The sequence below is a fragment of the Equus caballus genome, chromosome 3 (genome assembly GCF_041296265.1).
Source record: "Equus caballus isolate H_3958 breed thoroughbred chromosome 3, TB-T2T, whole genome shotgun sequence".
Taxonomy (NCBI): Eukaryota; Metazoa; Chordata; class Mammalia; order Perissodactyla; family Equidae; genus Equus; species Equus caballus.
Window position 1 is genome coordinate 73,000,386 of NC_091686.1, and position 13,551 is coordinate 73,013,936.

At 34.9% G+C, this 13,551-nt stretch overlaps 1 protein-coding gene and 1 long non-coding RNA gene across 3 annotated transcripts in view; one reads left to right on the forward strand and one right to left on the reverse strand.

The window, feature by feature from the left end:
• Positions 1-13,551, reverse strand: part of LOC111772899 (uncharacterized) — a 107,827-nt gene that overhangs the window by 40,219 nt on the left and 54,057 nt on the right. The window lies entirely within an intron of this gene.
• The window catches only part of LOC138923464 (transmembrane protease serine 11C-like), a 65,505-nt gene that overhangs the window by 35,282 nt on the left and 16,672 nt on the right, over positions 1-13,551 (forward strand). For both annotated transcript variants that reach the window (XM_070262394.1, XM_070262395.1), the window contains exon 6: positions 12,635-12,673. In XM_070262394.1, coding sequence (XP_070118495.1) covers positions 12,635-12,673 — 39 coding nt within the window. The remainder of the gene's footprint in view (positions 1-12,634; positions 12,674-13,551) is intronic.

Consider the following 13,551-nt stretch of genomic DNA (forward strand, 5'->3'; position numbering starts at 1 on the left):
CTGCTTAGAATTTGTATTCTCCATAACTGCCATGTATGTTATGTAGCCCAGATCAATGGCAAAATCAGGAATAGTGAAAATGGGTTACTGGTTTCTGGTCCAGATCAAATGCATGAAAATTCATGGCACAGTGGACATTTAGAAGACTTCAGAGTTGGAAAAGACTTTAGAGATCTCTGGTCTGGTTCCCTCCTTTACAGGTAAAAAAGATTTAATGAAGTAAAGTGATTCATCCAAAGTCATAAAATAAAGAATGGGCAGACGCAAGACTTGAACCCATGTCTTTGGATTCCGAGTGCACTGTGCATTCTCTACACTGTTTTACGAATCGATTTAGAACTAACCGCTGTGCTAAAAATCTGCTTAAGTTTCAGATTTAAAGTTCCTAGTGAAAAAACATCTACACCTTCTTTTTTCAAATCTGTAGTTAATCATTCCAAATCCAAATCTTTTAAACTCTGTCCTCAGTTTTAACATGAATGAAGAAAGAATGTAAATCCATATACAACTTGAAAAATTGCTGACACAAGTTAAAATTAAATATTATCAAATTTTACTTTTAATAATTATGAAGTACTTGTACAGATGCTTTGCTAAGCACTATTGGGAATTCAAAGAAAAAACAGAATACTGTCCCTCTCAGCAAAAAAAGCCTACATACACTGAAGTTCACACTGAGTTAGCACATACAAGACGAAAGGCACAATTAGTATCATTATTTGACAAATATACTTTAAGTTTATTTAGTATAAACAGTGTGATGTGGATTGAACCTAATCCTGTCATCATTTGGTAAAATCAAGCAGTGACTACAAATTGCTAAATGAGAACAGGTGAAAGCTGGTTTTTGTCAACATGCCCAAAGCCCTGTATTTCTCAGTCCACTGGTCTTTACACTCTTGTTACTACTTTTGGCCAACAATCCCAGTCAAGGTCAGATTCCTTTGACATAGCTCCCAAAGAAGCCTGTTCCTTTCCTTCAAAGCATGTTCTCTGGTTTTAATTATATATTCACTAAAGTGATTATTTCATTACCGACTGTCTCTCCCAACAGATCATAATCTCCACGATAGCAAAGGCCATGTCCATTTTTCTTCACCATTATATATTCATAACCTAGCACAGGGCCTGGCATATAGCAGTAAAAATTTTGGGGTGAATTAACGAATTCCGTAATACTAAAGCTGCAAGTGAAAACCAGAATGAGAGATATATATAGCCTTTCTCAACCAAAGTTTCACAAAAGAATTAAGCTCTTAAATAGAATGTATGAGTGACTATGTTTTCTGTTCTTCCAAGGATGATACATAGTTAGTACTATTCCAGATGCACAGGAGAGAAGTTCACTCATTTCATAATAATGAAGCCCCCTAGGACTTTAGAGCTTGATTCTCTTCCAGAACCCCAGTTGAGGAGGGCTTATGGCTAGTGTGGCACATGTATGCTACAAGTAGACATTACTACCCTCAGATTTAGGAGGTAAAAAGTGCTTGAATTATACCATGAACATAATGTGTGATTTCATTTTCCACTCACTCTTGAAGTCCATGAAAAATGACAAAGCTACCACCTTCCAGGGTACTAAAAGAATCAGTATTTCAGTGAGAAATCAATGTTTTCTCCATCAATTCTAAACGAAGTAGATCAGAAGATTTTCAAATTAACTAGTTAGCATCAAACCTATAAAAACCATTGATGATATAGTTTTCTCCTGCCCATGAAAGAATTATTTCCTGAAAAATCTCTCAAAAGTCAAATTCCTTAACCTAGTACTATTGACTTCAGTGGGGAAAGGTTTTATGCAATCTGAAACCTCCAAATTTATATTCATTTATGCTTAAACAATATCACGCTCCTTTAAAATAGAGATGATAACCTCAGTAGTTAAAATTAGTTAACAAAATCAGTTTTCCTTATTAACTGTTTTATAATAAGACTAATTACTTGATCTAGTTATTTTATGGCTTGACAATCAAAACAGAACATATACATGATACTTAACGTTTATATAATTCAAACTTTAATGCAAAAAAACAAGAAAAAGACAAGTAAAGCAATGCAAGTGATATCTCACCAAATAAGCTGACCTCACAGCATGATGCACTTAACCATCACTGCTATAAACTATCAAGTCAAGAGCTAAGAAGAAAATCTAACACTAGACTAGATGCACCAACTACACAGCCGCAAGGATGACCACATGGTGGCTCTCTCCTGAAGCTCTAGAAGGAAAAATCCAAGTCATTCCTTGTAAAAACAAAGAAACGCCTCATAAACTGAAATGAAGGATTTAATTGAAATGCCTTATAAAGTTGAATGCTCATATCTTTAATTGGCATATTTAAGCGTATGACTGTAATTTGTTTTAAAAAATAATCATTTCCTACACAAAAATGCTTTGTATACACTGGTATACTTAGCCAAGTATTCAATAGGTATGAAAAATATCTTAAATACTTATGTTAAATCATAATTGGTTAAAATAAAAACTCAAATTATGTAGGAGTAATAGAAAGAATAATAACACACACCTCCATACATGAGGATGACGATCCTGACCCACTATCAAGAGTTTTACAAGAAGAATGAAGCTCTGGGCTGGCACTCATTTGTGAGCAGCTGGCCAACACTGAGGTATGGATTATTTTAGTAAAACACACCTTTCTCATGTGGCTTCATCCTGAGACAATGCATGGCTTCATTTACAATATGCTTTAAACTACTAAACTAACCAATCATTCTTTGATAAAATCCTACAGGACATTTTTTAAAAGCACATTATTGCCCAGAGTGCCCTTTTTTAATCAAGAGCCATTCTTCAGCTCTATAAACCTGTTTTATCAGCAAAATCTTTCTTAAAATATTCTAAGTAGGGTAAGACCTTAATCATTGGCAATTTCTTAGAATTAAATCTGTCCAAACAGGCAAATTTTCTGAATAGTTTACATTTTATCTATTTAACAAAATATAAAAAGTCTCCTTAAAATTATATTTTTACAAAAATCTTTCTCAAACTTACCACCTACTTTTCTGACATCACTATGGACATCCATTAATATATAGTGGATATTGTGGTGCCCTCAAGGCATTTAGGGAAATGTAGGGTTTTTGGCACCTTCACCAAATAACTCCAATATTTAAGTTTTTGAGCTCTTGTATTTGTTCTTTATATTTTATTTCTTTCTCATACTTTATTGTCAAGCAGAGTTGCTGCTGTCACTTCTATTTTCCCTATGTTCTTTCTCTACCTTCTTCAAGTTAATTTTAAATATTTTTCAGTAATTTATATATAAAAATTAGAAAAGCAAATGCTTTCGACTGAGAGAGTGTTGGGCCTTCTTATTTAAGTATATAAACTTTAGTGTATTGATTTTTTTTGATATACCTTTTGGCTCCTCAGACACTCTTGTTTCCTGATTCTTGACTTTATTCCAGAGAAAATGTTCCTAAGTCTCCCGAGAGATGTGGAGCACTATTCCCAGTGGTATTTCAAAACGTCTTTCAACAAGCCAGTAATTTACTTAAAATAATATTTCTTTACATATTTTTCAAATGCGATCTTGAGTTTAGACTTTGAAATATATATTATTGATTAATGCAATTATGTATTAGACACTGTCCAGATATTTTAAAAGAGTTTAAATATTAATAGATGGTCACTGCATTAAAGAACATGCTATCAATAGGGCACATGAGACATAATTCCAAAAAAATATCCATGAACTAAGAATGGCCAACCAAACTAATCATTCTTATTTTCTAATCTCTATAAGAGGAAAAAAATTATAATTTTATAGCAGTTATTTTTTGATAGTCAGGCACTAATTTTAAATGATTAATACTAAAATAGTCCATCTAGTGGGTCAACTTAGTTAATTGCCTGGACTACTTGGTAGATCCATCAGGAGTGACTCAGTTCTAGACACAGCTAAACTCTCTGAGACTTCAGACCAAAATAGGCAGGCTATTAGTAGACCAGACCCCAAGAGATTTTATTCAGTGGAGTTCTCAATTCACCCTGCCAATTTAGATCCAACATACTTGGGATGAGTGCTGAACTTCTACCATATGCTCTCTGTATCACATCTTTCTCTTGACACTTCTTGACTGAGTTCCCAACCTGCTTCTCCATTTTAGATAGTTTTGTACACTATCTCTATTATAGCAGTTTGTGGTTTTGCATTCCCATTCTCTGTTAAAACTGAAATTCTTCTCATAAAACTTAGCCATTTAGCGTGGGTCATAACAGCTAGACTAGCTTTTGCCACCTCCCCATAAAATGGTTGGGGTCTTGTACCCATGGGATTGAACACCTAGAACCCAGACACTACTGTCCTGACTGATGTACAGCATCATCCATCTGAGGTTGAGATATATTTGTGTGATGGTTAATTTTATGTGTCAGCTTGACTGGGCCACAGGATGTCCAGATATCTGGTTAAACATTATTTCTAGGTGTGTCTGTGAAAATGTTTCCAGAAGACACTAGCATTTGAATAGGTGGACTGAAAAAAGTTGACTGCCCTTCCCAATGTGGGCGGACATAATCCAATCCATTGAGGGCCTGAATAGAACAAAATGACAGAGGAAAGGTGAAGTCTCTCTGCCTGCCTGATTGAGATGGAACATTGGTCTTCTGCCCTCGGACTGAGATTTACACCATCAGCAGTCCAGTTCTCAGGCCTTTGGAATTGGACTAGAATTATGCTACCAGCTTTTCTGGGTCTCCAACTTGTAGATGGCTGATCATGGAACTTCTCAGGATCCATAATTGCCCGTGAGGCAATTCCTCATAACAATTAAATACATAGATAGATGATGGTTAGATAGGTAGGCTCCATTTCTCTAGAGAACCCTGACTAATACAACCTGCCAGCGTGCACTGCCAATCACCATCAAGCCCAAATAAGCTCAAATTTTCTATGGCCTTTCAGAAACCCCACTTGGCTCACATACTCATAAGAGGCCAACCTTCATACAACTAGACCAACTCCCCTGTGTCCTATCAAGTATGTCCTAGCTTCCTTTCATTTCCCAGGAACCTAAGCCTTTGAGGCCACAGCATCTCTCATGCCTACCTTGAGTGAATTATAACGTAATCAAAATTAAGAGCGATGAGTTTTAAGTTAAAGAGTTTGTGCTTTGGTAGGCATAAAGGGTCCATTAAGATTATTAAATTATGAAAGACACATAGTCAAAGCTTTGCTTTCTAAAATTTTATCTCATAATATTGTGAAAAATGAACTAGAGGAGAGAGTCTTTAAACAGTGTCACCAGTTAGGAAGAAATTACCATGGTCCAAGTGTGAAGAACTGAAAACCTGAACTATCACAGTAAAAATAATATTAGAAATACTGGACATATGTCAAAGAGACTATATTTATAGAATTGACAGAATTTAATAACTGGATGTAAGGCACAATAGTGAGAGGAATTGAATATAACATCTAAGTTTTATGCCTAAGGAAACAGAAAAATAGGAGACAATGAAGAAAGAGTTGAATATCAATGGTTAGCTTTCATTTTGAGTATGAGATAGAAAATACATCTCTAGATAAAGTTATTTATCAAGCATTTGAAAATAAAGAATTAGTCCTCTGGAGGAAGCTTGGGTCTAAAATCATAAATATGATGGTCATTTCCATAAGGTAATAATGAAGTCCTGAAAAAGGATAACATTGCAAAGAATATAGAAAGATGAGAAGAGGGAGAATCAAAGATAGTAATTGGGGAAATATTTTTACTTATCAGAAAGAAGGAAGAGGAGTCAGGATTTGAGATGATAAAACAACAAAAAAGACAAAAATGTAGGAGAAAAATAGTTTTATAAATATTCAATAAGGGATACATGACTTTACCTTCCAGGAAGATGGATTAGATGTACTTTTCCCTACTCCCCTCACTAAATATAACTATAACCCGTAGATATTAGATATAAAACAAACATAAAAGCCCAGACTGGCTAGCTACCTCAGGGCCCAACAACACCATGTGAGTCCCCTGGTTTGCTTCATGTATCCCAAAATTGGAGCTGAAGAAGCCAGCAACCCAAAAACTCCCAAAGGTGCAGGAGAAAAAAAGCCTGCTCTCTCTAGGCAAAAGATCAGGTAAGGATCAGCATAGCAAGATGGAATACTTTTAGACAATAACTGCTTTACTCCAGCCAAAACAACACAGAAAAAACTATGGCCTTACCCCTACTCATGACAGCAAAGGCTGAGTGAGGAGTTTATACTTCACTCTTGTTAGGCTCTAATAAAACCATGATAGGTCTTATATTCTGAAAACTACATAACACTGATGAAAGAAATCAAAGAAGATCTAAATAAATTGAGAGAAAAGCCATATGTATGGATTGGAAGACTCAAACTAATAAAGATGTCAATTGTCCCCAAATTGATATACAGGATTATATCTTTTAGGAAAAAATGTAGGAGAAAATCTTTGGCATCTAGAGCTAGGAAGAGTTCTTAGACTTGACACCAAAAGCATGATACATAAGAGGAAAAATTGATAAATTGGATTTCATCAAAATTAAAATTTTTGTTCTGTGAAATTTCACCATGTTGAAAGGATGAAAAAAGAAAGCTACAGACTCAGGAAAAAATATTTGCACACTACATATCAAAAGACTAGTATCTAGAATATATAAAGAACTCTCAAAAGTCAGTGAAAAAAACCCAAATAATACATTTAGAAAATGGGGAAAAGATGTGAAGATACACTTGACCAAAAAAGATATACAGATTGCAAATAAGCACATAAACAGATGTTTGATATCATTAGCAATTAGAGAAATAAAACTTAAACTACAATGAGATACTGCTACACACTTATGAGAATGGCTAAAATAAAAAGTAATGACAAAACCAAATGCTGGCAAGAATATGGAGAAAGTGAATCACTCATACCCTGCCCATGGGAGTGTAAAATGGTATATCCACTCTGGAAAATAGTTTGGTAGTTTCTTAAAAAATTAAACATGCAACTACCATACAACCCAGCAATTGCACTCCTAGGCATTATCCCAGACAAATGATGACTCATGCTCAAACAAAACTTGTACATGAATGTTTATAGCAGCTTTATTCCTAATAGCCCAAAACTGAAAACAAACCAGATATCCTTCAACAAGTAAATGGTTAAAACTCAGGTACCTCATACCATGGAATGCTACACAGCAGTAAAGAGAACTTGAAGAATCTCTAGAGAATTACACTAAGTAAAAGAAGCCAATCCAAAAAGTTACATATTGTATGATTCCACTTATTATGACATTCTTGAAATGACAAAACTATGGAATGGGAGAACAGATTAGTGGTTGACAGAGACAAAGGAAGGAATAATGGGAGGAAGCAGATGTGGCTATAAAATGGCAACATGATGAATCCCTGTGGTGATAGAAATGTTCTATGTTTTAAAAGCATCAACATCAATATCCTGATTATGATATTGTACTATAGTCTTGAAGATGTTACCTTTTCAACATTTTTGAAAGATATTCCCTTTGGGGTAAATTGGGTAAAGGTTATACAAATATTATTTATTACAACTGTATCTGAATCTACTGTTATCTCATAATAAAATGTTGAGTTTTTTTAAATTACATTATAAAAAACATATACATACATATTTCTTGAGATTATATCTTAGATGTCCTGATGAGTTTGGTTCCTTATCCTTCATGTTCCTAGATCTCAGTTACTGTCATAACAAATATTATTTAAATGAGTCATAGTGTGAGTATTTTTTAATGTTTTTGAGAAATTTGGAAATCTTTTTAAAATTCAGAAAAGCTAGCATTATGGAGTTACTCTTATGAAAATATAATAGTGATATTTTATCTTCCATCCCAGCAGCCTGAAATCTTTTGACAGTCATAAACACTTTATATAAGATTGTAAAGATACTAAAGCTATCAGGCAAAACTACTTTAAATCTTCTTTTATATCACTAATGAATTACATAGAACCGTTTCTTTCCTGCTTCTCTCATACTATGAAATGCCAGTTTTAATGTTTTGTTCCCTTAAAGTGATTTTTGTTTCTGATAATATATGCATCCAAGAGTTTTTATTAAAGTTCATAATGTGGGAAAAAATCAATAAGGGACAAGAAAATGCATTCAATATATTAATAGCTGTTTTTTAAAAAGAAAGATGTTTACCAAGTCCGTCAAATCAGGCTAGGTAGAAATTCAAACTTAAAGATTTCAGAAATTTCTTCCAAACCAGCTTTTCCATTCTTTGTACTCTTCAAATTCTTTGCCTCTTATGTAGAATTTCCAAAAACATACACAAGAATCCTATGTGTTCTGTGTAAGAAAAGAATAGCTGTGCTTTGTGTTTAATAACAGCTTATTCAGGCAACATCAAAAATCATCACAGATTTACTCATATGTATTACATAAAATGTCTATAAATTCCACTATGGTTGTAATTGGGTCTTTTAATCACTGCCTGAATATTTTTATTTTTCAGTATGTTTTTCAAATATATATAGTTCCCAGAAGAAATTCTTTTCTTTTTTTTTTACTATAGGAAACATATATTTAAAACAAGCACCTTGACATAAATTCCAGAGAAAAAAGTTTAATTCATTCAGAATGAACAACTGAATATTACCAGGTGATAGTTATTTTGCATCAAAAACTACTATATGCAAATTGGAAAGGGACCCTGAAGCTAAGAGAGTATCTGAGAAAAGGGAGATAAGAAGGAAAGCTTCTTAGAAAAGCTACCTCTTAACATGGGTCTTAAAGAAAGTATTGGACACGAACTGAAAGGGATCCACAAAGTATTCTCTGCTGGATGAAACACCAGAGCTGTGCCATCAAAACGCAGACCTTCACAAGGTGTCTAGGCGCCTGGGAGAGCCAGCTAGACACTTTCCAAACTGAAAGTGCTAATCCTAAATATTAACCTCCTGTCCAACGTGTGTCCTCAAAAGGGCCCCTTAGAAACACAAGGATGGCATTTCAAAGCATGACAGATGTTATCACTTACATTATCCACTGCTCACTACATCAACATTAACTGTCTAAATATACTCCACCGTATGTGCCTTGTCCTCTCTGCACTACAGGAATCTTTTGTACTGCTTTCAAAGCTTAAAATCAACAATGGCTAAGTCATAGGATAAGCATATATAATATCCAGACAAAAATAGATATTTCTGACTTTTCATATTTATTGAAATCGACGTTAAAAAAATTTGGAGCACAGTCCTACCTTAAAAACTACCACTTGTATGTACAACTGGCTATTAATTAATTAAGTTTAATTCATTTATAAATATTTAATTAATTGAATCTTAATTAAATAGTTTTAGAATTTCATCTTCAGAGTCAAGACAGCAAGAATACTGAAGACATGTACCATGAAAAACTGATCTATGTCACTCTGAGGAACGACAGATTGATATGTAATATTTAACCACTAAGTCTAATCACAAACAGAAAGAAAAGCATTTGTTGAGGTTAAATATGCAGCCAGGTGACTAATCAAAACCTGCAGTGAGTGAAGGATTCTGACTTTGTTCAACCTCAATCCAGGTCCACACTCTGATCCTTCGCCTTTTAATGCAGATCAGCCATATTAATGCTCTAGTGGCTTTTTCTCCCTTTTTTTGGTGAAAATATTGTGAATGAACTTCCACAGTAGGAGATGATCATTTCTGTGTCATAAAACAATTTTATAGTAGTTACCTTGCTCAATAAGTCCATGTAATTTATAGTTTTAAAGTTGTCAGAAATCTACCACAGGAACATTTTTAAATATCCCATAAAACACATTCCATAAGAGAATTCAGCTAATCTCCTCAATATTTTAATGCTAGAACTCTAGGAAAACTACATGAAAAGTAAGATTAATCAACCAATTTAGCATTTGGACTCATGTAAAGTAACAAATTCACCTAAGTAGTTTTAAGGCCCATGGTCTATGTAAAATTTATATTATAAATGTATCTACTCCTACTGTAAAATTCCTCCCTATACTTTAAAATCATACAGCTTAGTTTTCATTGTTATTACATATCAGACCTTTTTTTAAGGAATATTCACTGGATACCAGACTTTTAGAAAGTCCCCATTCTTACTAGTGCATTCAGAGTTGCATTTCTTACTTGCTAACCCCAGAAAGACACCAAATACAAAACAATTACAGATCCAAAAGAAGCATGTAAGCATCTTTTCTAATATAGTGTTCAATATTGAGTGAATTATGCCTATTTTGCCCCCAATAATATTAATTTCTTGACTCCTTCCCAAAAAAATATGTCATCAGCTGTTCCTATTCCCCAGTCAGCCCTCTATGCTAACTGACTTTTCTTGCTGCATCCATCTATGCATATATCTGCCATAGCACTTATCACATAATATTAAATTATCTACTTAGTTATACATCACTCCCACTACACTCCAAGTTCATTGAGGGCAGCATTCACTCAATTCTTCTTTGATTCCTGGCCCATAGGGAAGACCAATGCACATTTGCGGAGCTGTTTTTTAAAACTTTGTCTTATTATCCTTTGATGAAATCCTCTCCTTGGCAGGGGCAGTGCCATTGTTTTTTGTCACTTCCTTTATATGTTACTTCATAAACAGAGTATCTTAGGCTATAGTGTTGACTCCTTGATTCAGAGATAAATCATAGGAGTTCAAAGGGATTTAAAAGGAAGAAAACACAGACAGCCATAGCAATGACTCAGTCCAAAGGAGTGACAGCATAAATCAACCCCCATTCATTGTACTTGTCTGTCTTCTACCTATCCAAGTGGTAGTTATTCTATAAAGCTCTGGGATAATACAACTATTAAAAGTAAATTATACATCAAAAACAGTTCTTCCCTTTAGCAAGTCACGCATCAATAAAGAAAGCTTCAAAGAAGGAAGAAAGTTCTGTGAATATACTAGAGTTTCTAAAGAATGAGTTCTTAAGATGTAGGAATTAGCATTTTTCCAGTCAAGTTAAACAGTTTAATTATTTCTCAAAATCTTAATACAGTTTGATATATTTTGCCAACCATACGAGCTCAAAGTTAACCTCTAAAGGTTTCATATCAAACAAAATTAGCCTCTGGAAGGCAGCTCTGAAGGATTAGATGGAAATATGCACCTTTCTGTTTAAGTAGGTGTGGCTCAAATCTACTCATAGTTCATCTGACTGCTGAAAAGCTCCTGCCTTTTTGTTCAGACAGGCTGACTCTCTGGTAAAGGATTCTTTTGTCTCACTGATTTGTTGTGCAACCTAATGTAAGAATGTGTAACTGTAATTGGCATATAGAACTGGATACTCCCTCCTGGATTTATAGAAATCTAAGAACAAAATAAAAATGAATCTACATTGGTGTTTATAGTATTTAATTTATGGAGCAACTAGTAATTTCTTTTTGAAGAGAAACTCTTAAGTAGAAATGGCTAGTGGATTTACAGTTCTCTGCATCTAAAATTTGGGACATAGTTGTGACTCATTTGTTCACCCTCTCTTCACACACTTCCAACATGAATTGAACAAGTTTGCAATTCTGCAGGGACGTGGAGCCCATAGCAAAATGGTGTGGAGTAAATCTCATCCTATAATATTCCCTAGATGTCTAGGAATGAGTAGATAATGGTAAAGTCTGCCTTATTACTAAAGTTAAATTTTAAATTTTTTTATCCAGAATAAATGGGAAATGGAACGGCATACCTAATTGAATATTCTGAATAATTGAAACTTACCACACAAAGGGGATTAATTTTAAAAGGATCAAAATATAGCAAAATGCACTCAACATCAAAAAATGCACTAAATATAACAATGCATGACTCTCTCCTAGTTATTAGCATTATTTATTATGATATATAGTTATTTGAGTGTCAGTCTGATTTCCCAAAAAGCAGAGCCTAAGACAGAGACTTGCATGCCACAGTTAATTTGAGAAAGAGTAAAGGGCAGAAAGAGTAAAATGAGGAGGGAGAGTTGGCCACACTAGGGGCAACTCTAGCTCCATCCTAGGAGACCTCATGAATTATATTTCAGAACTGTGTTCCCCTGTGACCAAAAGGGGAAGCATCTGTCCATCAGCTCCCATCTTACACTGGCTCCAAGAGAATTAACTCCCACATTTCCTATTGTCCTTTTGGGAATGTTGAGTGGGTCCTTCTGGCAGGAAGTGAGAAGTCGTAGGTGCTGACTTGAGAAAGGCATCTGTCAAGTTATTTCTGAGTAAAGCAGATCCAAATCTGCATGGAATTGTTCATCACATTGCAGCTGGACTAAGAGATGGGCCAAGGGTATTTCAAGTGGTACATAAAAGATGTTGAGTACATTCAGTTATCTGGTGATTTGGATTCAAGATATGGTGAAAGATCACCATTTTTTATATATTTGAGTACCTTCCAGGACCCAGACCTCTTTTTCAAATAACTATAATAGGAAACCTGAGAGTCTTTTTTAGAAACAGAAGAATGAATGCCAAGATTTTATTACTTTATACTAATCTATGAACATAGAAATTATATAATCAATATTGAATAAAATTATTATGGCTACAGAATAATGTGTTCACAAAAACAAAATTATTAATATGAATAATGTTAAAATGTGTTCATAAATATAAATATTTTCATTTTCTTTTCTCTTAACTTTTAGACATCGCAATGCCGACAGCAGAAAATCTTCTCCATAGCTGTAAGTTCATTAACAAAGAGTTATTTTCTAGTGAAACTTAATTCCTTGGATGGCAAAAAAGACCTCTCTTTGAGAATCAATGTGGTATCCATAAACATGTAATGGGAAGGGGCCGGCCCAGTGGTGCAGCAGTTAATTTTGCACATTCTGCTTCGGCAGCCCAGGGTTCGCTGGTTCAGATCCCAGGTGTGGACATGGCACCACTCAGCAAGCCATGCTGTTGTAGGCATCCCACATATAAAGTAGAGGAAGATGGGCATGGATGTTAGCTCAGGGCCAGTCTTCCTCAGCAAAAAGAGGAGGATTGGCAGCAGATGTTAGCTCAGGGCTAATCTTCCTCAGAAAAAAAAAAAAGAATTTACAGTTTAAAACCAGATACACATCAGTTTTCAGCCCTAAATCTGCCACTTACTCACTGGCTGAATCTACACAGGTTAACTTCTTAAACCCTCAGTTCCAAGTTGTTGTGGCAATAAAAGAAGGTAGTACAAGTAAAGTACTTACAAGAGTATAGAGCTCATACAAAACACTCAGTAGAGGTCAGCCATTTGTATTTTCTATTCTATGAAAACTTCAGGCCTAGAAACTCACTGTGAAATTCTAACCTCACAAGCCAAGTTTAGTGTGCTAAGTCAGCTGCCTTACATGTGAGCAGGTTCCTTGCTGGCCATGGCATTCTGCTTCCGTTCTCCCCATAGCAGCCCTGGGAAATGGGATCCCTAGGGTCGCCAGAACCTGGAGCGGGCTGTCAGGAGAAGCATTGCTCTTCTCTGGGGACAGACTGACTGGGGCAGCTGGATTAGAGGAATCACCCTCCAGAACCAAGGTGACACTGACCCTGACAGCTCTTACTATTCTTCAGTCACAGCATAGTTATT